The sequence below is a fragment of the Podospora bellae-mahoneyi genome, chromosome 5 (assembly GCF_035222275.1).
Source record: "Podospora bellae-mahoneyi strain CBS 112042 chromosome 5, whole genome shotgun sequence".
NCBI classification, from domain to species: domain Eukaryota; kingdom Fungi; phylum Ascomycota; class Sordariomycetes; order Sordariales; family Podosporaceae; genus Podospora; species Podospora bellae-mahoneyi.
Genome location: NC_085884.1, coordinates 3,597,291 through 3,618,040, shown reverse-complemented (window position 1 = coordinate 3,618,040; position 20,750 = coordinate 3,597,291). Strand labels below are relative to the sequence as shown.

General features: G+C 52.5%; 7 protein-coding genes across 7 annotated transcripts; 5 read left to right on the top strand and 2 right to left on the bottom strand.

Moving 5' to 3' along the window:
* Positions 1–889: 889 nt before the first annotated feature.
* On the bottom strand, positions 890–4,945 carry RRP6 (exosome nuclease subunit). Its single transcript, XM_062880126.1, has 4 exons — positions 3,822–4,945; positions 3,551–3,759; positions 2,534–3,058; positions 890–2,466 (listed from the first exon to the last, which is right to left on the bottom strand). The coding sequence occupies exons 1-4, from the start codon at positions 4,182–4,184 to the stop codon at positions 1,029–1,031; spliced, it is 2,535 nt and encodes an 844-aa protein (XP_062731450.1). The 5' UTR covers positions 4,185–4,945; the 3' UTR covers positions 890–1,028.
* Positions 4,491–6,445, top strand: gpi1_2 (pig-Q; the record flags this gene model as incomplete). Its single annotated transcript, XM_062872891.1, has 6 exons — positions 4,491–4,856; positions 4,919–4,956; positions 5,010–5,074; positions 5,143–5,236; positions 5,963–6,321; positions 6,380–6,445. The coding sequence occupies exons 1-6, from the start codon at positions 4,816–4,818 to the stop codon at positions 6,443–6,445; spliced, it is 663 nt and encodes a 220-aa protein (XP_062731449.1). The 5' UTR covers positions 4,491–4,815.
* A 25-nt stretch (positions 6,446–6,470) lies between these two features.
* On the top strand, positions 6,471–8,935 carry gpi1_1 (pig-Q; the record flags this gene model as incomplete). The annotated part of the gene is made up of 5 exons (XM_062872890.1): positions 6,471–6,605; positions 6,660–7,791; positions 7,845–8,306; positions 8,361–8,458; positions 8,515–8,935. The coding sequence occupies 5 exons, from the start codon at positions 6,471–6,473 to the stop codon at positions 8,833–8,835; spliced, it is 2,148 nt and encodes a 715-aa protein (XP_062731448.1). The 3' UTR covers positions 8,836–8,935.
* Positions 8,936–10,170: 1,235 nt separating this feature from the next.
* Positions 10,171–11,208, top strand: QC761_509160 (uncharacterized protein; the record flags this gene model as incomplete). Its single annotated transcript, XM_062880125.1, has 1 exon — positions 10,171–11,208. One exon carries the CDS (start codon positions 10,171–10,173, stop codon positions 11,206–11,208), a length of 1,038 nt encoding a protein of 345 aa, XP_062731447.1.
* A 1,054-nt stretch (positions 11,209–12,262) lies between these two features.
* QC761_509150 (uncharacterized protein) lies at positions 12,263–18,977 on the top strand. Its single transcript, XM_062880124.1, is given in 5 exon segments — positions 12,263–12,900; positions 13,004–13,356; positions 13,433–13,805; positions 13,856–17,234; positions 17,244–18,977. Coding segments are annotated over 4 exon segments (1,560 nt in total). The 5' UTR covers positions 12,263–12,872; the 3' UTR covers positions 14,662–17,234; positions 17,244–18,977.
* QC761_509140 (uncharacterized protein) lies at positions 16,365–18,904 on the bottom strand. Its single transcript, XM_062880123.1, has 3 exons — positions 17,289–18,904; positions 16,779–17,110; positions 16,365–16,713 (listed from the first exon to the last, which is right to left on the bottom strand). The coding sequence occupies exons 1-2, from the start codon at positions 17,574–17,576 to the stop codon at positions 16,802–16,804; spliced, it is 597 nt and encodes a 198-aa protein (XP_062731446.1). The 5' UTR covers positions 17,577–18,904; the 3' UTR covers positions 16,365–16,713; positions 16,779–16,801.
* Positions 18,978–19,780: 803 nt separating the features above from the next.
* Positions 19,781–20,275, top strand: QC761_509130 (uncharacterized protein; the record flags this gene model as incomplete). The annotated part of the gene is made up of 2 exons (XM_062880122.1): positions 19,781–19,924; positions 20,216–20,275. The coding sequence occupies 2 exons, from the start codon at positions 19,781–19,783 to the stop codon at positions 20,273–20,275; spliced, it is 204 nt and encodes a 67-aa protein (XP_062731444.1).
* Positions 20,276–20,750: the final 475 nt, after the last annotated feature.

Genomic DNA, 20,750 nt, shown 5'->3' with positions numbered 1-20,750 from the left:
AAAACTTGACAGAAGACGCCACAAGATTGGGATTGAGGCGGGTATTTGACGAGCCAGGCTGCGTTCTCGCTCATCACGATCCTTCTCCTCCTGAAAGAATCATGTACCAACTTTTCCTGTTTTTTTTGGGGGGGTTTTTTGGTCCCAAATTTCCGCATGTGATATTACTTGTCTACCTACCTACATACGAAAACCACAAAACAGCCGTGCATAAATTCCGTTCCAAAGGGGGGCTTACCAAGCCCGCTCCCAAGACTTCCCGCAAAACCTCCGCTGACAGCCAAGGAACAATCTCGCCATGCCCACCGAAAAGCCTCCTAGAGTTTCCAAGATAGGCTCGTCTCACTCATCAGTTTGAAATTCCTCACAGTGTTAAAGGTGTATAACAACCTACCTACCTACCCTTCCTGTATTAGGTTGGCTGACTCCGGTCACAAAACAAAACTATGACGGGAACAGCTACGCTATATTTACTCGGGCCACCTGTCTTTTTCGGTCTGTATCCCAAGGGATAAAGGTGTGTCAGTCAGATCGGTGGAAAGAGGACAAGATCGGCTTCCCGCTCGATGCCGCTGGTTAGATGCGATGGGGGAGGAAAGATGGTGCATTGGTAAAAAGGGGGCCCCTTATCGTGGCTATCCTCACTGGGCCACGGGCATTAAAAAGACAGTGAGTGATGCGAGATGGGAGAGATTACATGACACGATTTGATCCATTCTTGACACATACTGGCGTTGAAGTGTATCATGACAAGTGGTGTCTACATTCTCATTTGGCGGATGTACTCTACGGTGTCCTCACCCAATGCCAGCCCACCACAAGTTCCACTGTCACAGAATACACAAACCAAATCCAAATGCTTCATATTCCATGTAAACCTCAACGAAAATGACAAAACTCAACTTCAATTCTCGACACCAATTTCTAATGAAGTATCCGATGCAATGCTATATCTACTCCCACACAGTAATGCTCCCAAACACTACTCCCTCATCAATGCAAACCCATTCACCCACCCTCACACTCTCTCACTTCCTAAAAGTAGCCGACCTCCCCGCCCTCTCATAATTCCTATTCCTCACCCCCTTCAAATCCGACCCCGTCTTCGCAGCATACGGATCAAAGACCTTCTCCTTCTTCCCCTTCTTCCCCTTCCTCTTGTCATCAAACTCCGACCTCGCCCCCCCGTCAGCCTTGAGCACAGAAGCAGCCTTGCTGTAATCAAACGCCTCCTCCTCCTCCTCCTCCCCTTCCTCCTGCTGTTGCTCCTGTGCCTTGGCAGCCCTCTTAGCAGCCTTCCTAGCCTTCCGCTCGGCCCTCTTCGCCTCCCTCCTCGCCTCCTCATCCACTTCCGCTTCCTTTTCCTCCCCCTCTTCAGCCTGCTCCTGTGCAGCCGCCTCCCGCTTAGCCTTCTTAGCAGCCTTCCTTCTGAGTTTCTTCTCCTGCTTAGCAGTCTTCTTCGCCGCCTCGACATCCTCCTCTTCCGAGTCATCTTCTTGTTCACCATCTGCAGGGGTGGTGGCATCCTCCATTTCCACATCCTCCTCAACATCTTCCTCATCCTCCACTTGCTCCTCCGGACCAGAGTACACATCCGCCTCACTCGCCTTGCGCTTTCTCCCCGTCTTGAGTGTAAACTCCTGATTCTCCTGCTCCTGCTCCTCCTGACCATCAACCTCAGCAGCAGACTTGAGCACGGGAACCCTCTCCTCCCCATCACCACCCCCAACCTCCTCCTCCTCTTGCGCAGCGCTATAGTAAAGAGGAAGCTCCAGCACCTCATCATCCTCACCCTCCTTCTTCCCCCCCTTATCCTCCCAAGCCGAACTCAACGGCACACTCCCCCACAACTGCGACTTCTCACTCCTCAACTCCTTTATATCCACCGCCTCCTCCTTCTGCGCCTTGGGCACAACCTGCGCCTGCGCCAAACCACTCCCCTCACTAAGAAACTGCAACAAACTCAACCCCCCGGCAAGCCCCTTCTCCCTCCCCTCCTGCACAACCCCAAACAACTCGTCCAGCCTCCCCTTCAAATTCCTCGCGTGCCCATCCAGCAAGCTCCAAAGCGCCTTCTTGTCACTAGGCATAACCCTCACAATCTCCGCCATGACATGTTCCTTCATCACAAACCCCGTGCTCTCGTCCTCTTCCCTTGCCGTCTTATCCCTCCAGTTCCACAACGCCCTAAAAACCGCAAACTCTTCCTTGTTGTAGACATAACTCGACCTCGCAAGGTAGTTATACCACCCCCGATCCCCCAGCCCAGTCTCCTCGTCAAAAGCAGGGTTCTCGTACCTAGACAAAGCAGTCTTCTTGGACTTGGCAATCACCCGCTCAATCGGCTTCCCATCCGGATGGACAGTGTGCGCCGCGGCAGCAAGATCATTCCGGATCATGTCGTAGACATAAAGCAAGTAATGCGTATCAGCCCGGGCATAATACAGCATCTCCGCCGGCAACGGCCTTTGCAACGTCATCATTAGCTTTTCCCCTTTCTTCAAACCTATCATCATCACCACCATGTACTCACCTAATCCTCCAATCAGCCAGCTGCCACCTCTTATCCGCCTCAAACCCCACAAACTTCTTCAGCAAAAAAGCCAAACTCCCCCCCCCATACCCCAACACAGTCGACGCATGATGCGTGTCAAACAACCCCACCACGTACACCCCCAAGTCCCTCTGCAGCCACACCACATCCATAAACGCCCCATGGAAAACCTTCACAATCCCCGGGTCAGCAAAAACCTCATTCAGCACCTCCAACCTGTGCCTCCACGGCACCAAAGTGTCCACAATCCAATCCTTCTCCCTCGTGCTGATCTGCATGAGCGACAACAGACCCGTATAAGTCCGAAAGTCATGATGCTCCAAATCAATCGCAATCTCCCTCGCCTTCTTCAGCTCCTCGACCATCTCCAGCACTCCCTCCCACGTGTCCACCCAAATCGGCTTGGTGCTCTCGACGTCGAGGTACTTGATCGGCTCTCTTGACTCGAACACATGGCTGGGGTATTTCATCGCTTCGATTTCGGGCTGGTAAGGATTCTGGTATCTGAGGGGTCTGTTAGTTTTCTTTTTTGGAAAAAAATTACAGAGACATAATTGGTCAAAATGCTCGAGGGGGCCAAGTCCAGAACTTTGAGCGGAAAAATCCCTTGGAGCCTTTTTAGAAGCCTATTGACGAGTGTTGCCGGGAACTTCCTCAGAGACATCCCTGGGGACCTCTTTTGGCGATTCCCTAAGAAGCTCCAGAGGGTTCCCATGGGAATCCACACTAGGGAATCCTTCAAAATCTCCTCCGAAGGGTCCTCAGGAACCTCTTCGGGAGTTTTCTCTGGAAACCTCCACAAACGCCGTCACAGCTTGCTGATATGTTTTGTCCCGCATCTTCTGTCTCCAGCGCCAGTTTCCCACAGCCTTTCGGCTTCTGGGCTGGGTGGCCAGACGCGGTTCTTCTTGGTCGGCTTCCTTTTATTGAACAGAACTATCCACCGGGGGTACTGGAGAAACTAGGGAATTTTTGAAAAGGGACGGGGGTTCATACTGGGTAGTGTGGTCTTCATTAAGAATGGTGCTGAAAGACTGCTCCAACGGAACAATCGCATGTGGCTTCTTCGTCAAGATGGGCTTCCACGGCCCCTTGTCAAAATTATTGGGCTTCTTCTCGAACCCATTCTGGGGCTTGACAATGTTGGCGCGCTTGAGAGACCAGTCGAGCGGCGCCGTCGATTTCGATCGCTTGGGGTCGCGGCCCTGTGAAGGAGGAGGTTAGAGTGACACTGTAAAACATGTATAGAACAACAAAAAAAACATACTTCTTCGACAGTGGGCGCATTCTTTCTCTTGATCAAACCGGTGTACTCGTCAAGGCAGGTGTCGGCCTTCTCAAGGAACGAATCGATCACGTCGACGATGCCTCTCCACTTGATCTCGATATCGTCGATATCCTCCAGCTTGGTCGTCGACTGTCCCGTCACCTTGGAGGAAGACTTGAGCAACCCGTTGACCAAGCCCAGCATGCGATCGGCGGTCTTGTCGAGCTTGTCGCCGACGGATGGGCGGACGGTGCGCTGGAATTGGAGATCCTCGTTTGCGACGACGCCGGCTGATCGAGTGACGGTGACGAGGGCGGGTTGGATGGCCTCTCGGAGAGAGTTGTAATCTTGTGATGACTCCATCCTGTTGTTGATGTCGCAAACGGTCCTGCCTTTTGCCAGTGATGGGGTGGTTGTCTTGCGCAGCAGGTGGTGGCTTTCTGGTTGTTTTCAAAACGGGCAGTCCTGAACTTTTCGGTGGATCCGCTTTGGCAGGGTGGATGCGACGCTAAGCAGCTTTGAGAGTAGCGTGGTACTTGTAATTGCTGGGATTTATTGCTGTCTGCGGAAGTACCCTCAAAAGAGGTGTGTGGCCGATAAGATAAGATCTGGCTCTCCTCTCTCGCTTGGCAGTTGGAGGTCACCTCACATGTGTTGGAGTTTGGTGGCGTTTAAGAGTGATGAGATGTCAAGAAAGATTTGAAGTTCCAACTTGCAAAGCCGAAGTTTTATTTGGGAGAAAATCAGAGTCGCTACCTAAGCTTCCTTCCATTCGATAGCAACTTGGCCCAAGCTTTTCCTCTGTTGGGAGTTCTTCTGGAGTCACGAGTTCACCTATATCGAGACTGCCGGCTGGCTGCCGAAACACGCGGCATCGTTTCCTGGATTTGCCATCGCAGTGCAATACATCCAGGCGCAACACGGCTCTGTCATTTCAAAAATCCCCTAGCATTGCTTCATTGTTCTTTCTACCGAGGCCTGGGGCCTATTCAAAATGTCTCAATCACTTGCCCCAGAATGCAACGAGCTGAAAGAGTAAGTCCGTCTCATAGGGCCGTGTGTCATTCATGGTCACCGCTAACGGTTGATTTGCTCAGACGCTACGACACCTGCTTCTTGAAATGGTACAGCGAAAGTAGGCACGCCCTGCCCAACCATGTAAAGACGAACGACTGATGAATATTTTAGAGTACCTGAGGGGGACCAGTACCTCGGACAATAACGAATGCGCCACCATGTTTAAGGAGTACAACGTATGCTTAAAGGTAAGATGGACCGTCTGAAAACTTTGGTGGATTTATGACGGGCTAACATTACACAGCGCGCACTCAAGGAACGGGGGATAGACAAGTTGCTGGACGAGGCCCGCGAAGACTTTAAAGAGAATGATGCAACGCTGCTGGGGAAGAAGAAGTGTAAGTGCCTTCACCTCTGTATCACTCCTGACTTTTCTGACACAGGCTTTTTTAGAGAGAGTGGTTCAAACCATATGATCCTGATCTTAATCACTTGTACATGTGTAGAATAAAATGTATACGGTGCTATATAGGTCCTCAACCTGGAGTCTATTGATGTTACCCACCCACTCAGTGATCTGCCACACACCTGTTGGTGTCAGATGTAAATACAGTCCCCTGTGTCCATATCGTATACACGGAAGTCTACATCTTCATAGAAAACTGTGTCACCGTCGTTGACCACCACATCGGAGGCTCGGATTCAAAGCAGGTGGCTGTCTGTCCCGCGCTGCCAGGAAAGGGAGATAAGTGGGGCATAGTTCATGGGAATGTGCGGGCTCTGATTGGCGATTGGAGACACGGTGATGGGGTTTTTTGTTGAAATGATCAGATGCACCATCGATCGAAGAGACGCAGAGAGTCTGGAACAAGCTTCGTCGCAGGCCCCAAGCAATTTGGCGGCCTTCATCCGACCTTGCCAGCTCCACTTGCTTGCCTCTTCAAGCTTCACACGCCCGCCCGCCGAGCCCTCGTTTTCCCCAGATACCGGTACCCCCAGCCACAGCATTTGGTCCCGTCAACTGACGACAGACAAGACGTCCGGCACATACATACACAGTATCCTGGCAGCAGCAGCGCGACAAGTCTATCCGTAGATCAACAAACAACACTGCACACGCACAGCCCACGACAAACTCCCCAAGGCATGCTCCGCCGGTAGCACACCACCACCACTACGCGATTCTATGCACCCCTTTTCCGTCTTGACACTCGGCATCTTCGTAGCTGGCTACATCACCGCCCGATGGGACCTGGTCACTCGCCTCTATGAGCTTGCTATCTTTGCTTGGGATTACGGAGTGGTTGTAATGCTCGCCCACCCCCTCTTCCCCCCTCGTCTCCGCTTAAGCCACCCCGCCTCGTTGTCTAACCTGCGCACGTCTGCACAGTCTCGAGCCGCCAAAGGCTTTGCCGCGCTTTCACTTGTGTTCCTGCTCATCTTTATACCCGTGGAACGTCTCGCAGCCCGGGAGTCGACTCTCGTACGACGCCTGCCCCTCCTCAACACTGGAAAAGACTTTGCTGATCAACACTGTCCAGCACCCGCGAGCACCCGGATCCGGCGTATCGGCCAGAGAGCAGTTGAGAAGACGGGGATCTTTCTAGGTGGCCTCGCGCCTTGTTGTCTGTCATGCCAGAGAATGATGGCTTGATGCGCATATTCTGGCCGGCCGACCTTCCACGATCCGACCTGAGGGGTGTGGTGGTGGGGTGGAGGAACTCGGCCCTGGACGTGTTTGTGCTGGCCATTCTGGAAGAGGTGGAGGTGGGTTTATAACGCTCGACAAAAAAGGATGGAGAAAGCTGACATCTTGGCCAGCCCCGAAACGTCGACAGCGCCTTGAAGCTTGGCACCCTCACGCGAAACGCGCCCCATCCAGTAAGCCGCATCTATGAGCTGTGCGGGCAGTCGTCTCTGCATATTTTGGGACTGTCAAATACTTCAGACGACGTACAGATCGACCCATCATGGATCCGAGCGACGACCGGGCCGAGCATACGTGTACCGATAATCACATGCGCCAGGGCCTCAAATATTCAGATCATACTCTTCGAACGACCTTTTCCCGGAAGGATGCAGTACATCTCCTTGAGTCCCATAGCTCTGGCCCTGGGCGACAAGCATGAGACATTCAGGATCGGTCTTTCAGACGGCGCCGAGGAGGCCGATGAACGAGAGGAGCGGCTCAAAAAGGAGAAGAAGAAAAAACTGGTCGAGAAATTGAAGCAACACTCTATATTCAAGCGGACCCCGTCGGCCAAAGAGAGAGCGCTGCCCAAAATTGTGAATCAAATCAACTGGGCGCGGGAGCTCGAGAAGCTGATGCAGAAGAATGTCTCGAGGATAGGAACAAGGCCCAAGAGGAGTTTGAGTGTGTCTGAGAGGGTTGTTGAATCGGCGACCACCATGCGAGACATAATTCTGGTATGGCTATGGAACTTGGTGACGGTCTATGTCCTGCCCGTTATCAAGAAGCTGTTCGTGATGGGGTTGATGGCGCATCGGATCGCTGCCGAGGTGCTCTTGACGGTGCTCGAGTGGCGGGCTCGACCAAAATATGCTGCGCTGAAGGACATATCTGCCACAGCCCAACAAGTCGAGATTCGGCTTCAGCAGTTTTGCTACTGGCCGATGCAGTATGTAACACTGCGGCTTAGGAAAAACGACTGGGAGAGTGTTACCACCAGCCATCCCGACTACATTCGCTTCTACAACAGCTTGTGGTTGGTAGCCAATGATGTTATTATTGGTATTGCGTTGGGGTCATACATCATCGACAATTCCAGTTGGCTTGCGGATGAGATCAGCCACCTCTTGACGCAGTACACGGTCGAGGCTCTGCAGAGCAGTATTTCGTGGCTCATGGGATGGCCAGCGGGGCTGAAGCTCAACAGCGAACTGGCGTTGTTTCTAGGGGATTTGTTTCTGTGGGTTATTGAGTACTGGTCCAGTGAGTATTCTGTGCTCAACCATCCCATCACATCCCGTCACTAACCTTCACAGGTTGTATTGAGACTCTCCGTCCGGTTCTACCTCACATGATTTGGTTTATTGGTTTCTCCAGCTTTGCCGGAGCCAGCATGCCAATCGCCTTGTTCTCGGATCTGACATCGATCTTGACGATACACATTTATTCGTTCTACTTGGCATCTGCGAGGATCTACCATTGGCAGCTCAACATCCTGATCTCGCTCTTCCACCTATTTCGCGGCAAGAAGCACAATGTACTGAGGAACCGCATCGACTCGTGCGACTACGACCTGGATCAGCTGCTCGTTGGTACCATTCTTTTCACCTTGCTCTTCTTTTTGCTTCCAACCGTGGTGGTATTCTACCTTAATTTTGCCATCGCCCGCATGGTCATCATATCGCTCAAGGCGGTTTTTGATACCATGCTTTCATTTTTGAATCACTTTCCACTTTTTGCGCTTATGTTGAGGATCAAAGACCCTGGGAGGTTACCAGGTATGTTCTTATGCTCTACATCATGGTTTGCAGTGTGCTGACTGGAGTTTGTAGGCGGAATTCGTTTTGAACTTCGAGATACCCAAGAAATTAAACACAGCGTTAATGACACGACGAAACCAATACCTTCGACTTCTGTAATTCACTTGAAGGTAGGCTTTTATTTCTCGGTTATTCTGCCTGGCTTTCAAACTGACACGATGATCAGTCCATACCCCTGAGCTTCAAAGCCATGTTCCATCAATACTTTCAGATGGGACACCGCATCCGAAAACACTACTTGTCCCCGCGCGTATTGCTCTGCCTACTCACAGGCAAATTTGTGCCACCGCTTGATCGCAGAAACTTGTACAGTCTGCAGTACAGCATGCTTCCAGCACGCAGAGCCGGCATCATGGAGATGTGGGACGCGGTCAACTCGCTGCCGTCTCCAAAGCGGAGAACGGCACCGCTGTATATACCCGCACTGGCCAACGGGAGGAGATATCCGAGTAATTCTGGCGGTGGGAGGTCACGAAGTTATGGGTAGGGCAAGCATGCGGTATTGGTAGAAAAAGGCTGGGGTAGGTTATATAGGTTTTCTCTGGAAATATATATATGTATATATGAATATATATAATACGGGGCAATAGAAAGCGTAATGTATGAATCGCACACACACGTACACATATGATTCGGAACTTTTTCACCGATGTTGCCGTATTCCGGCTGCTTTGCTTGCTTGACCGACTGTTTGTGTCGGGGGAATTTTCGGTATCTGATGAAAAGTCTAGATCGACGGCCACGTAGGTAATGGAGACATGGAGTATGCAGGTATGAGGTAAGTTTTGTGGATTAGGTAGATAAGGTTGTGGTATATGTATCATGAGGCCAGGTTGGGTCATTAAGGGAGATGTCAGGCGTTAGGGGGTGGTTTAAAAGAGCCAGAAAACATAGCCACGCCATCTGCCACAAATGACGGACCGTTTGATGATGGGGCACCACCAACCAGTAGTGTAAATGAAAGGAAAATAATCCGAGCACATGGCGAGATCTCGCATTGTAACGATGTAATCAAGATCTCTTCGAAGTTAGGGGTCAGGGGGGCTCACCTCACCGACATCTTTGAACTGAAGAGAAAGGGGTCGTTCGAGACCGACTTTTCGAAAGTGTGTTGCCAAGACTACCCCACCAATGCAATCAATAGCTTCCCCGGGGTATCTCCAGATTTAGTACTCTCCACCTTGTTGATGCCTTCCCCATTTCCTGGGTCCCAGTCATCACCCCCTTCCCTGGTTTGGGGGAAGGAGAGGGTAGGTATATTTTGGTGCCTGGCATGTGCTGCCGGGTTGATTCTTGAACTGTGTTGTTTCAACTTTTGTTGCCTCACGACTTTCTTGACTCGTGGACTTTTATTTTCGTCTCCTTAACATTTTGTATTTTGACTTGTCAAGCCCAAACGAAGAACCACCCACTCGCATCATTTGGAGACTACCAGGCGGTTTGGCTTTGGGACCTGTGTCACAACTCTATTCTTGAACCGACGACACCGTTAACTGTCATCTGGTCTGTCTCAACCGCCGCCGGAGAAAGCCATAGACGTAATCAACCAGTGTTTTATTGAGGGGATCGGCATTGATCATTTTGGGAGAATACACACACACACACATATATATATAAAGGTTCGTTTCTCTCATGATGTGATCGTCTGATGTTGTGGTCTTTGCCGAAACACAACCAACACTTTCACATCATCTGTTGATATCACACCACTCAACTAACACGACCATCCACCACCCAGCCTTCAGCAGAAGCCAACTTTTTTTTCTTCCCAGATACAACAACAGGGTTATTCATCAACCCAGTCCACCCAAGCACCATCAGGATGATCAACATGGCCCACCAAGAAGACGCCAAAGAGCGCTTCTACCGCAACTTTCGCATGCAGCAAGCCAACATCCAAGAACAAATCACTCACCTCCCCTCCATCGCCCCCGTCGCCGGCGAGCGCCAGGATGCCACAGAGGTGATCCTGACCAACATTTCCCGCCTGACCAACGACGTGAGGGACGCTACGCATTTTCTGCCGGCGTACGATCATAGGGTGTACACCGACGCGGTGAACACCCTCCGGAAAGAGTTGGATGAGACGACGGCGAAGCTCGCGCCCAAGAGTCGGTTTCAGTTCCGGCCGAGACCGCCGGCGGCGGTTGATGGGCATGATGCCCCGAAGAGTGATTCCCGCCGGTTGGTGAACAGCAGAGATGGGACCAAGGGGGAGAAGACGAATGGCCAGCCGCCGATCTCACCGCCTTTGTCGCCCGGTGGTGGTGGGAGCAGGGGAAGGTCGAGGAGTCCGAGAGCGATCAAGGTGGAGGGGGAGAGGGATGCTGTCATCACGCTGCCGGCAGATCACTCGCGGACTTCGTCGGCGGGGCAGCTTATTGATCTGTCTAGCTGTGTGGTCAACCTTTGCTCTCCTACTGCTGAAGCTAGTCGGGCGGCGCCGTTTGCGAGTTTGATGCTCAAGGGGGTTGAGAAGAGTGTTGTTGTGGCGGGGCATGTGGATGGCCCGGTTCATGTGACGGGGCTCAAGAGGTGTGTGGTTGTTGTGACGGCGAGGCAGGTGAGGATTCATGACTGTGAGGAGGTGGACTTTTATTTGTGGGTGAGGAGCGAGCCGATTATCGAGGGGTGCAAGGGGGTGAGGTTTGCGCCGTTGCCGGAGGGGATGGAAACAGGGGCAGAGGGGGAGAACAAGTGGAAGGAGGTGAAGGATTTCTTGTGGTTGAAGGAGGGGCAGAGTCCCAACTGGGGGGTGCTGGGGGAGGGGGAGAGGGTGAAGGGGGAGGTTTGGAGGGGGGTGATGGGGGATGAGGGAGGGGATGTGAAGGCGGTGCTGGGGAGGTTTGGGATTGCTTAGATGGGTGGTTTCTTTCTTTTAAAGGGCAAACTGCGCCTGTAGGTTATGCAACAGAGGGGTAGGTTCCCCAGTAATACATATTTAGTATAGGGAAGGATGTTGATAGAGTCAAGTAATTTGAGTAATTATTGTTATAGTGTTTGGGTATCGTTCGTTATTCGTATCTTGTGCTATGCTGTTGGCCGTAAATCTGGACGTATCGCTGCGCCCATGGCTTGAAATCACCAGTGTCTCCTTTCCATTGATGCCCGAGCCGTATCGCAGCAACCAACGGAGTTTTGATTGCTCTGTTGTCTGTTCAGCCAGTGCCAACCCGCTTCATCGTATATTCTTCGTTCTGGACTGAGGGCCTGTCCACCAGTGGCTCGTCTGTCCATCACCACAGCCAATCCATCCTTCCTCGTCGTCCCCTCGTGCTCTCCAAAGAACTCAAGCCTGAACCGACAACAGCCTAATCTCTGCTTCCCACCGTTCTTCCTCCCCCCTTTGGTGTATGCTTGTCCTCCCGCAGCCCATTCCCCTCCTCTCATGTTGTTTCGCCCGACTCACTCCACCATCACCCCCCTCCCCTCCTCCCCCTCCCTATCCTCCTCCCCCTCCCTATCCCCCTCTCTGCTAAAAACCAAGCCCTCCTCCTTGATCCTGGCGAGCATTTCAGCCTGTTTCTTGCGGCGCTTTTCGAGCTCGATGATTTCGGTTTCTTGCTGGGGGATGAGGCGGGTAATGTCCTCCATTTGCTTTATCGAGTGGCGGGCGCGCTGGAGCTTGTGCTTGATTGGGTCGGTGGAGGAGGCGAGTTCTTTTGTTGTGAAGGGGAGGGTGGTTTGCGGGTTGGAGGTTGGGAGGGGGGTTGTGCCGGTTACGGGGGGGAGGGGGGGTTTGGTTTGGGACGAGGAGGAGAGGGAGGAACGGAGGGTTAGGAGGAGGGGGAGGATGGGGGGGAGGGTGTCTAGGTCGGAGGGGGAGAGGGAGGAGGGGAGGGGGAGGGGGCCTTTGATTGGGGGCGGTTGGGGGGGCATTGTCGTCGTTGGGAGTGGTTGGAGAGGTGGGGAGGTTGAGACGTTGTTCAAAGGTAGGGAGTTGTCGGGGTCGTGATGGTTGAGGGTTGGTTGAATGATCAGCAGGATGGTTCCCCGCGTGTGGTGGTTGTCGGTGAAGTGGTCTCTGAAAGTGGGCGCAAAAAGTGATGCTCTCGCAAGGCGCTTCGCGATAACGATGGCAATCGCGATGTCAAAGTCGACGGGTGTGGGTACGCGTTCCTGGCGCCGGAACCCGTGCGGCGCCGTGGGGGAAGGTGCTGAAATTGACAGTTGTGAGTGGTCGGACGGCTGTCAAAAAGGACGCTATGACGCTTCGGTGGGTTCAAACGGACATCGACGTCAGGTGGGGGGTGGGACGAGAGAGAGACGCTGAGGGACTAACTACCCCGCCATCGGCCTTCCCAACAAGTTCCTTTTGCGCTGAACCAAGCTTGGAATCTTTTTTTTTTCGGCTGGCTGAAAAGATCCTGATCATCTGAGGTTTTATCCCGCATCTTCCAGGTTATCAATTTAAATCCTACAATTCCTCAAGAAGTCGTGGTGTCATTGAGCCGCCCTCCAGTTAAACCCGAACCCTACACCTACGAAGAACCCACCTAGCTACAAAGCTTCCAAAAAGTAAACATGGCTCCCGATCACAAGGCTTGCCTGAGTACGTCTCCTCGTCGCCCCGATCTCCCGCTCGTGCTGGGCTATATTCTGATCTATCTGGAGCTGGGATGGCTGATTATGATGTTGGTTCGTTCGTATTACAGTCGTGATTGACGGCTGGGGTATCCCCTCGGAGGAGTCTCCCAAGAATGGCGATGCTATTGCTGCCGCCGAAACCCCCGTCATGGACGAGTTCTCCAGGAGCGCCACCGGATTCACCGAGCTCGATGCCTCCTCCCTCGCTGTCGGCCTCCCTGAGGGGCTGATGGGCAACTCCGAAGTTGGCCATCTCAACATTGGCGCCGGCCGTGTCGTCTGGCAGGATGTCGTCCGCATCGACCAAACGATCAAGCAGGGCAAGCTCGCCGAGAACGATGTGATTAAGAAGGTTATGGAGGCGGCCAAGAACAGCAATGGCCGTCTTCACTTGTGCGGTTTGGTCTCGCATGGTGGTGTGGTAGGTGCTGACCGGGTTGCCGGAGCTGCCGGTGTATGTTGGGGGATATCCGCTGACGTTTTGTTCACGATAACAGCACGCCAAGCAAACCCATCTTTATGCTCTCCTCGAGGCTGCCAAGCAGTATGGCATCCCCAAGGTCTACATCCACTTCTTTGGTGATGGCCGTGACACCGACCCCAAGTCCGGTGCCGGTTACCTGGAGGAACTGCTCGCCAAGATCAAGGAGCTTGGTATTGGTGAGATTGCCACCATTGTCGGCAGGTACTATGCCATGGACCGTGACAAGAGATGGGAACGTGTCGAGATCGCTCTCAAGGGCCTTGTCCTCGGCGAAGGCGAGGAGAGCACCGACCCGGTCAAGACCATCAAGGAGCGTTATGACAAGGGCGAGAACGACGAGTTTCTCAAGCCCATCATTGTTGGTGGCCAGGAGTCTCGCATCAAGGGTGTGTGGCATTCCGGTCATTGCCTTAAAAGCAGTGCTGACATCTCTTAGATGGTGATAACGTCTTCTTCTTCAACTACCGTTCCGATCGTGTCCGCCAAATCACGCAGGTTATGGGCGACGTCGACCGGTCAGTCCTCCCGGATTTCCCCTACCCTAAGATCAACTTGGTCACCATGACCCAGTACAAGGTCGACTACCCCTTCGAGGTTGCTTTCAAGCCCCAGCACATGGGCAATGTGCTTGCTGAGTGGTTGGGCAAGCAGGGCGTCAAGCAGGTTCACGTGGCCGAGACGGAGAAGTATGCCCACGTCACCTTCTTTTTCAACGGTGGTGTTGAGAAGGTGTTCCCTCTCGAGGTCCGTGACGAGAGCCAGGATCTTGTGCCCTCCAACAAGAGCGTCGCCACTTACGACAAGGCTCCCGAGATGAGCGCCGACGGTGTCGCCGAGCAGGTTGTCAAGCGTCTTGGTGAGGGCGAGTTCCCCTTCGTCATGAACAACTTTGCTCCTCCCGACATGGTTGGTCACACTGGTGTGTACGAGGCTGCCATCGTTGGCTGCGCGGCCACGGACAAGGCCATTGGCAAGATCTATGAGGGATGCAGGAAGAACGGCTACATTCTCTTCATCACGTCCGACCACGGCAACGCCGAGGAGATGAAGTTCCCCGACGGCAAGCCCAAGACGTCTCACACCACCAACAAGGTGCCCTTCATCATGGCCAACGCCCCCGAGGGCTGGAGTCTGAAGAAGGAGGAGGGTGTCCTTGGCGATGTTGCCCCTACTGTGCTTGCCGCCATGGGCCTGCCAATTCCCGAGGAGATGACTGGCCGCAGCCTGTTGGTCAGGAATTGAGTGGGCGTAAGCATAGGTGTTTGGGTTTCGGTAAGTATGGAAAAGGGGAGCAAGCAATAGCGATAGACACGATAGAATTACAGGAACGACCGTTATGAGCACTTGGGCTTTTCGAATGCATTGTGTGCCATGTTCTCGGACGCGTCGTTCATTGTTATGCAGCCTACCATTCTCGCCCGATTCATCCGCTCGAGCTGCAGCAGGAGATTAGTTGCCACGCCCCTGTCTTCCACAGACTCGACACAAGGGTATCCAACAGTTCAACATTGATGCTTCACGTCAAAATCATCTGGGAGGGTCGTTGTCCTCATCATTCGAGCACATCACAGATACAATCTATTGTATTTTCTCCCTTGCTTCCCCAGAAACATGTCCTCGACGATCCCGTCTCACCTTTCCCAGCCGCCATCGCCATCACACATTTGGCCAAAAAACAAAAACCTGGGGAACATATGGTTCAAAAGCGGGGAACCCAGCTTGTGTAACACAAGATGCATACGCTGGATGCCGTCCTTTCCTTTCCTTTCCTTTCCTTTTCAGCGCTCTCTCGACCAGATGTATTGATCTGTATATCTTTTGCTGGAAGAATACTTTTCTCGGTGAGAGAGATGAAGCAAGGGAGACGAATGAGATGCAAGATGATGATGCGGTGTTCTGGCCGAAAGGGAAAGAAGGCAGGTGCATGTTACACAGACGTGGCCATACAACAACGATGGACTTCCCGTCCGCTTCCTCCTTCTTTCTCTGGTGGGAGCAAGCAAGCAAGCACGGCCGTGTCCCCTTTCCCCTCATGAGTGTCCCATCCCATGCCACCAATGAACGTCGAGGCGACTGACCCCTTCCCTTTTTCCATTTCCCTTCTCTTCTCCTCACTCGTCTGTCCCCTTTTCTCTTCCTCTTTCTCTCATTTCTGCCAAAAGGAAAGCGTCACGATATTATCAACATCAACCATCACCACTTACACGGCATATATGTAAAAGATGGGTCCCGCTATCAGCTAGCACTGCAACAGCACCGAGCACGCTAAGCACACAACACACAAGGAGCGGCCCCATTATCTGGTGGAGACATTCCGGCTTGTTGTTGACAGTGGAGTCCATCTACTCTTCCCCCCCCGTCGTCCCCGTGCCTTGCTTTCCAAAAACAAAGATCTAACGCTAGAAACTAGGTGCCTCCCTCCGTATGTCCGGTCGCAAGCTCCGTACCCCGTAGCCCGTTCGTTGCCCGTAATCCTTATCCCGTGCCCGTCGTCGCCGAGACGGTTCGTGATGATGGTGCTCCCGGTGCTCACCTACCCCCAGTGTATGCATCAGGGTACCGGGACTCCCATTCGGTCACACTCTTCTCATTCACCTCGAGTGAGGGCTGGTAAGGGAGAGCACTGCCCAATGGCCAGGTCAATTGATATGTTTTCTACGTGGCCCCCCCGTTTCATGTTCCCTTTGGTGTGCTGGAATTATGAGTGCACAATGCATGTTGTTCGTGTTGGGCAATTGAACATACCCCGCCTTCAGCCCCTGTTTACCCGCTGGCCAAGACATGAGGGATTATCAATATCATATCATCTCATCAAGTGCTGAGAGATATCAAAACTGATGGCATTCGCAAACACAGCACAGACAGAGCCACGAGTCACTCTCAACAAGTCTAACAAGTGTATTCTCTCGCTGGAAAAGAAGTGGTGATGCTGAAACGGCAGAGACAAAATGAAATATTTTTGTGGTGTCCCCAGAGAACTGGGAGAATCGCGGTTGAGTATTTTACAGGTGCCGGCAAAAGCCGACATCGACGGTCAGATCGTCCTCGAAAGTCTTCCCCGATCTAGGTCTAATATGGGCCCCGTCTATGGTGCGATTCTATGCCATTATTCCATGCACACCCCGCCCATGTCTAATAGCGAATGCGATTTGGAGATGTCGCAAAACACTATTACCCTCTCTCGTACACGCCGCTTCCCCCCACTCTCGCTCCCGTCTTGTCGATATGTACAGACGATCGCTCCCAGTGAGGCATCGTCGCCTATCCCGCTCGGTGGTGGTGAACCGCTTAGGTCTGAGGCATTTTGTTAGCAAGGCGGGGTCGTTGACTCTGGCGGACCTCCGAAGCAAAACACTTACGAACTTGGCCATGAGGGCAACCATCAGGTCGAAAAGACCAATGGCCTCGACGAAAGCGAAACCGAGAATGGCATAGGAGAAGAGCTGGCCACGGAGGGCGGGGTTGCGGGCAACACCGTTGAGGAGGGCGGCGAAGACGAGACCGATACCGATACCGGCACCGGTGAGACCAATGGCGGCAGTACCCATACCCAAGTTCTTGGAGACCTCGACCATGGCCTGGGCGATCTCAGAAGAGTAGGCACGCTTCTGGGTGATCTGGCGGGTGGCAGTGATGATGGAGGACATCTGCTGGCGCTTGACGGCCTGGAGGGGGGTGGCCTTGGTACCGGCTGCACACACGAAGAAAAAAAGATTGTCAGACCGAACGAACGAACACTCTCTCGGATGGTTTCATGGTGGTTTTGTCTTTGGGACGATGGGCGACTTCTTGAACAATTCGCTCGTCTCTTTTTTGTTTTTTGTTTTTGTGTGGCATGAGGTTTTGAGATTTTGTTCGACTCTACTCACCAGTGAAAGCGCGGGCAGGGACGCGGACGGCAGGGCGGGCGACCTTGGTGGCCATCTGAGAGGCCAGTCTCGAGGCGAGAACACGGGTGGAGGCCATTGTGTCTGATGAGAAGGGGGTATGCAGAGGTGATGCAAAAGACGGGGATCGAGAAGATGCTCTTTGGAGGTGAGGCTCGACTGCTGAGTGGGAGAGGGAAAAAGAGGAGGAAGGGAAAAGTGCGAGGAAGAACAAGTGGTCAGCTGGGGAAAGCGGAACCTCGGGCTGGTCCGGGCAACGGGCTCGAGCATCGATGATGGGCGACGTGAGTGGTCAATTCGAGGGAAATCGCTCCACCGAGAGCTCTGAAAGTGGGTCAGAAGTTGGAATTCCCAGGTCTGCGAGGAGAGCCAGAGGGAAAATTTTGCTGTGCGGCACTTGCCCAGCAGCTGTACCGCTTTTCCAGGGGACGAAAGGGAATTCCGCCGGGCAAAGCCGGATTCTACAAGAGGTTTACGGAGGGACGAACAGCAGCAGCAGCACCAGCAACCAGGAGCCAGCAGCACAGCTCGAGCAAAGCAACAAGCTCGGTGACGGAGGGGGCATGATTCATGGATCCGGCAGCTTTCTACGGAGCACGGGAGCCATCGACGAACCTCTTGGGAAGCTGGGTCCTTGGACCTAGACAAGGCAGCACAAGCTTGGTCCTGTTCGAACCCAACGAAGCTCTCGGTTTTTGTGTCACTGAAAATTTTCAGCTTGGGTTTGATGTCTGAGGTTGGCGCGGCTCCTGTTTTCTAACCAGGGTCTATCGTAAGCCCCCACGAGGCCCCCACTTAGCGGCGATTTCCCGCGACCTCACTTGTTGAGGGCCGATAGCCGTCCACTTTAACTCCACCACCAGAACCAGGGCCGGGCATGACGACAGGATGTGAAAAATGCCTCTTTTTCGAACTGAGGGGCATTTGAAGCTCCAGGAAGCTTGGGAAGCTTTCAACCATCGGGCTCAACTGGTAGGAACTGGTTTTGACTCTGATTGTCAATTTTTGAATGGAACTCACCATAATGTCAATTCTCGAATCTTCCCAACGGGATCAACTCCGACAAACACCGCTGTTGCCGCAAATGTTGTGTAACGGATGAGCGCGGCAGTGTTGGCAAAAGGGGGAGGGTCGGAAGCTTCGCTGGTTGGTCGAACCACAAAACTTTTGACCCAGATCGAACCTTGAAAGCTTCCAACGATCTGCTCGGTAAGGCAGCATGACGGAATGGAGGGAAAAAGGTAAGTCGGCGGTGAAAAATGATAGTCTTTGCCGAATTGGTTGGGTAAATACCGAATCGGGCTACCCGGGTGGCCGGAACGCTGCCGGGTTAAATATGTTTATGATGATTGTGTTGCACATGAGCCGAAACTGGTGGTGATAGTGAGAGGCAGTCGGTGATTGTTGAGACTGGGAGTGACGAGGGTATTTATATCTGGCCGGTGTAATTTGAGAGTGACGCATTGTTGTCGGCGCCACATTGTGAGATTTGGTGGTGGTGTAGGCCGGGAGATACCGGGATGTCTGAGGTGGCTGAAGAGGTCGCGGTTGGTACTTCACCGAGGACCGAGATGTCTTGTAATTTAAGACTTATCGAGGACTGAAGCTGTGGATGGAGATCTTGAGCTTTATGGTCTATAAATCAGACGAAATGATGAGTTCGAAGCTGCGAGTTTGAAGCCTGTGAATCGTGATGAACCTCTGATGTGGGCATAGCTCCTGAGCAGGGGCAACGTCATGTTAGACAGGGGGCAGTTGCCGTTTTGAAGAGAATGAGGAATGATGATGGAGTTGATGCTCCTCTGAATACGACAGTCCAAACCCATGATCGAGAACTTTTCCTCCAGGCAACATAATTTTCACTAGGTAATTTCGAAGTAACGACAGGTAATCATAGCTTGAAGGAGCTCAGCTTGTGACACTCTCTTGAAAGCTTCCTGGCTGGTGTTTGCCATTCTCTTATGTAACATTATGAGCAATGGGTTCGAGCTTGAAACTTTTAGGTTTGATATAGATCAGCTAGGTATCTGTGTAGGAGAATAAGGAATGGGGAAAAATGTCTCTTGCTGAAAGGGGATAGAGGGCGAGGAGGGAAAAGGTGGGTTATTGATGTAGTTGGTTTGTATTTTGAAAGAGTTTAGAGGCTGTCGTTGTTGTTGATGGGAGAAGATAGTTTAAGGGGTCGATAGTGACATAGATTGAGGCTGGCTTGGACTTTTGGATGTACGATGTCAGATTGATGGGGTTTTGGGTTGTAGACCGTGGATGGATGTGGACTGGATAATGGACGACAGGACTCCACTGTGGTGGTTTACATGATGTATCTGTCCTGTATAACGTAAATCTGGACTAAGTGACTGCTGTATTTATCCTCGACAAAATGTAAGTTCGGGCTGTTTGATAAGTTATATTGAAATCTGGGCTTCAACATCACCGTAGACAAAGCTCATTTACACCCTACCTAGGTACCCATCATGCCGCTTTGCAGTCCAAGTTACCTCCCAAACATCTTGGAACAGCAAGATACTCGCTCTCCCACCCTCAACAGCAACTCCTACGCCGCCACTCCCACCAACCAACACGCCAACAACAACAACAACCACTCCTCCACAAGGAAGGTACACATTCCGACCCCCGGCTCCCAGAGGTCCCTGACTGGCTCCCTCCGCTCGCTAGCGGATTACATCGCAACGCTAGCTTTACCACCCTCTAGACAAATGCACAACTGCACGATTCTATCCTTCCTCGGTACCCTCCTCCTCCATCATACTGTGCTCTTCTCTCCTCTGGCCCACATCTCTTGTACTGTATCCTTCCTTTCCTTTCCTAAGTACCCTCCAACGGTGCTGCATTATTTTCTCTCTCGGAACCATGACCACACCGATACTGTGCTGACTACGCCATCTCAGGACCTGACACCTCCCTTGGCAGCCATGACAGCGAGCGCAGACAATTTCAGAGTACTTTGATTCTCTCGCTCGCTTGCGCGCGCCTTGCTCACAAGCATCATCGGAGGTCCGATAAGAGACCAGAGAGAAGAACATATGATGGGGAGATATCCCAGAGGGAGGAGGGTGTGGTGATGGGGTGACGGTGTGGGAATGCCTGGACTAAGTAGCTCCCGGACAGAATTTGCTAGTTTTAGAATGACCCCTGTTGTGATGATGGTGGAGGATGTAGGTGGTTGTTGCTGAAGAAGAGGGTTTAGGATGGGGGTTTTGGGGGGAGAGTGTGTTACTATATGAGGGGACTGTTCCGGTTTTGGGCGAGGTGAAGTGGGAGATGGTCTGTTGAAAGTTGGGGCTGGTTATGTGAGAGGACCTTACCAGTCTTACATGTATACTAGCCATCGATGATCAAGACTAGATGTGCGTCTTTACGAGAAGTCTACTCTATCTGGGTGTTGGATTTGAACTCGACAGACCTGATTTAGATCCATAGATA

Bases quoted from the DNA above. Each gene is read 5' to 3' on its own strand.
- RRP6 (XM_062880126.1), bottom strand. From the start codon at position 4,184: ATGGAGTCATCACAAGATTACAACTCTCTCCGAGAGGCCATCCAACCC. The intron at 3,760-3,821 runs GTATGTTTTTTT...CCTCCTTCACAG, and splicing joins ATGCGCCCACTGTCGAAGAA to GGCCGCGACCCCAAGCGATC. The intron at 3,059-3,550 runs GTATGAACCCCC...CAGACCCCTCAG, and splicing joins AATGAAGACCACACTACCCA to ATACCAGAATCCTTACCAGC.
- QC761_509140 (XM_062880123.1), bottom strand. From the start codon at position 17,576: ATGCTCGAGCCCGTTGCCCGGACCAGCCCGAGGTTCCGCTTTCCCCAG. The intron at 17,111-17,288 runs GTGAGTAGAGTC...TCGTGTGTGCAG, and splicing joins CCCTGCCCGCGCTTTCACTG to CCGGTACCAAGGCCACCCCC.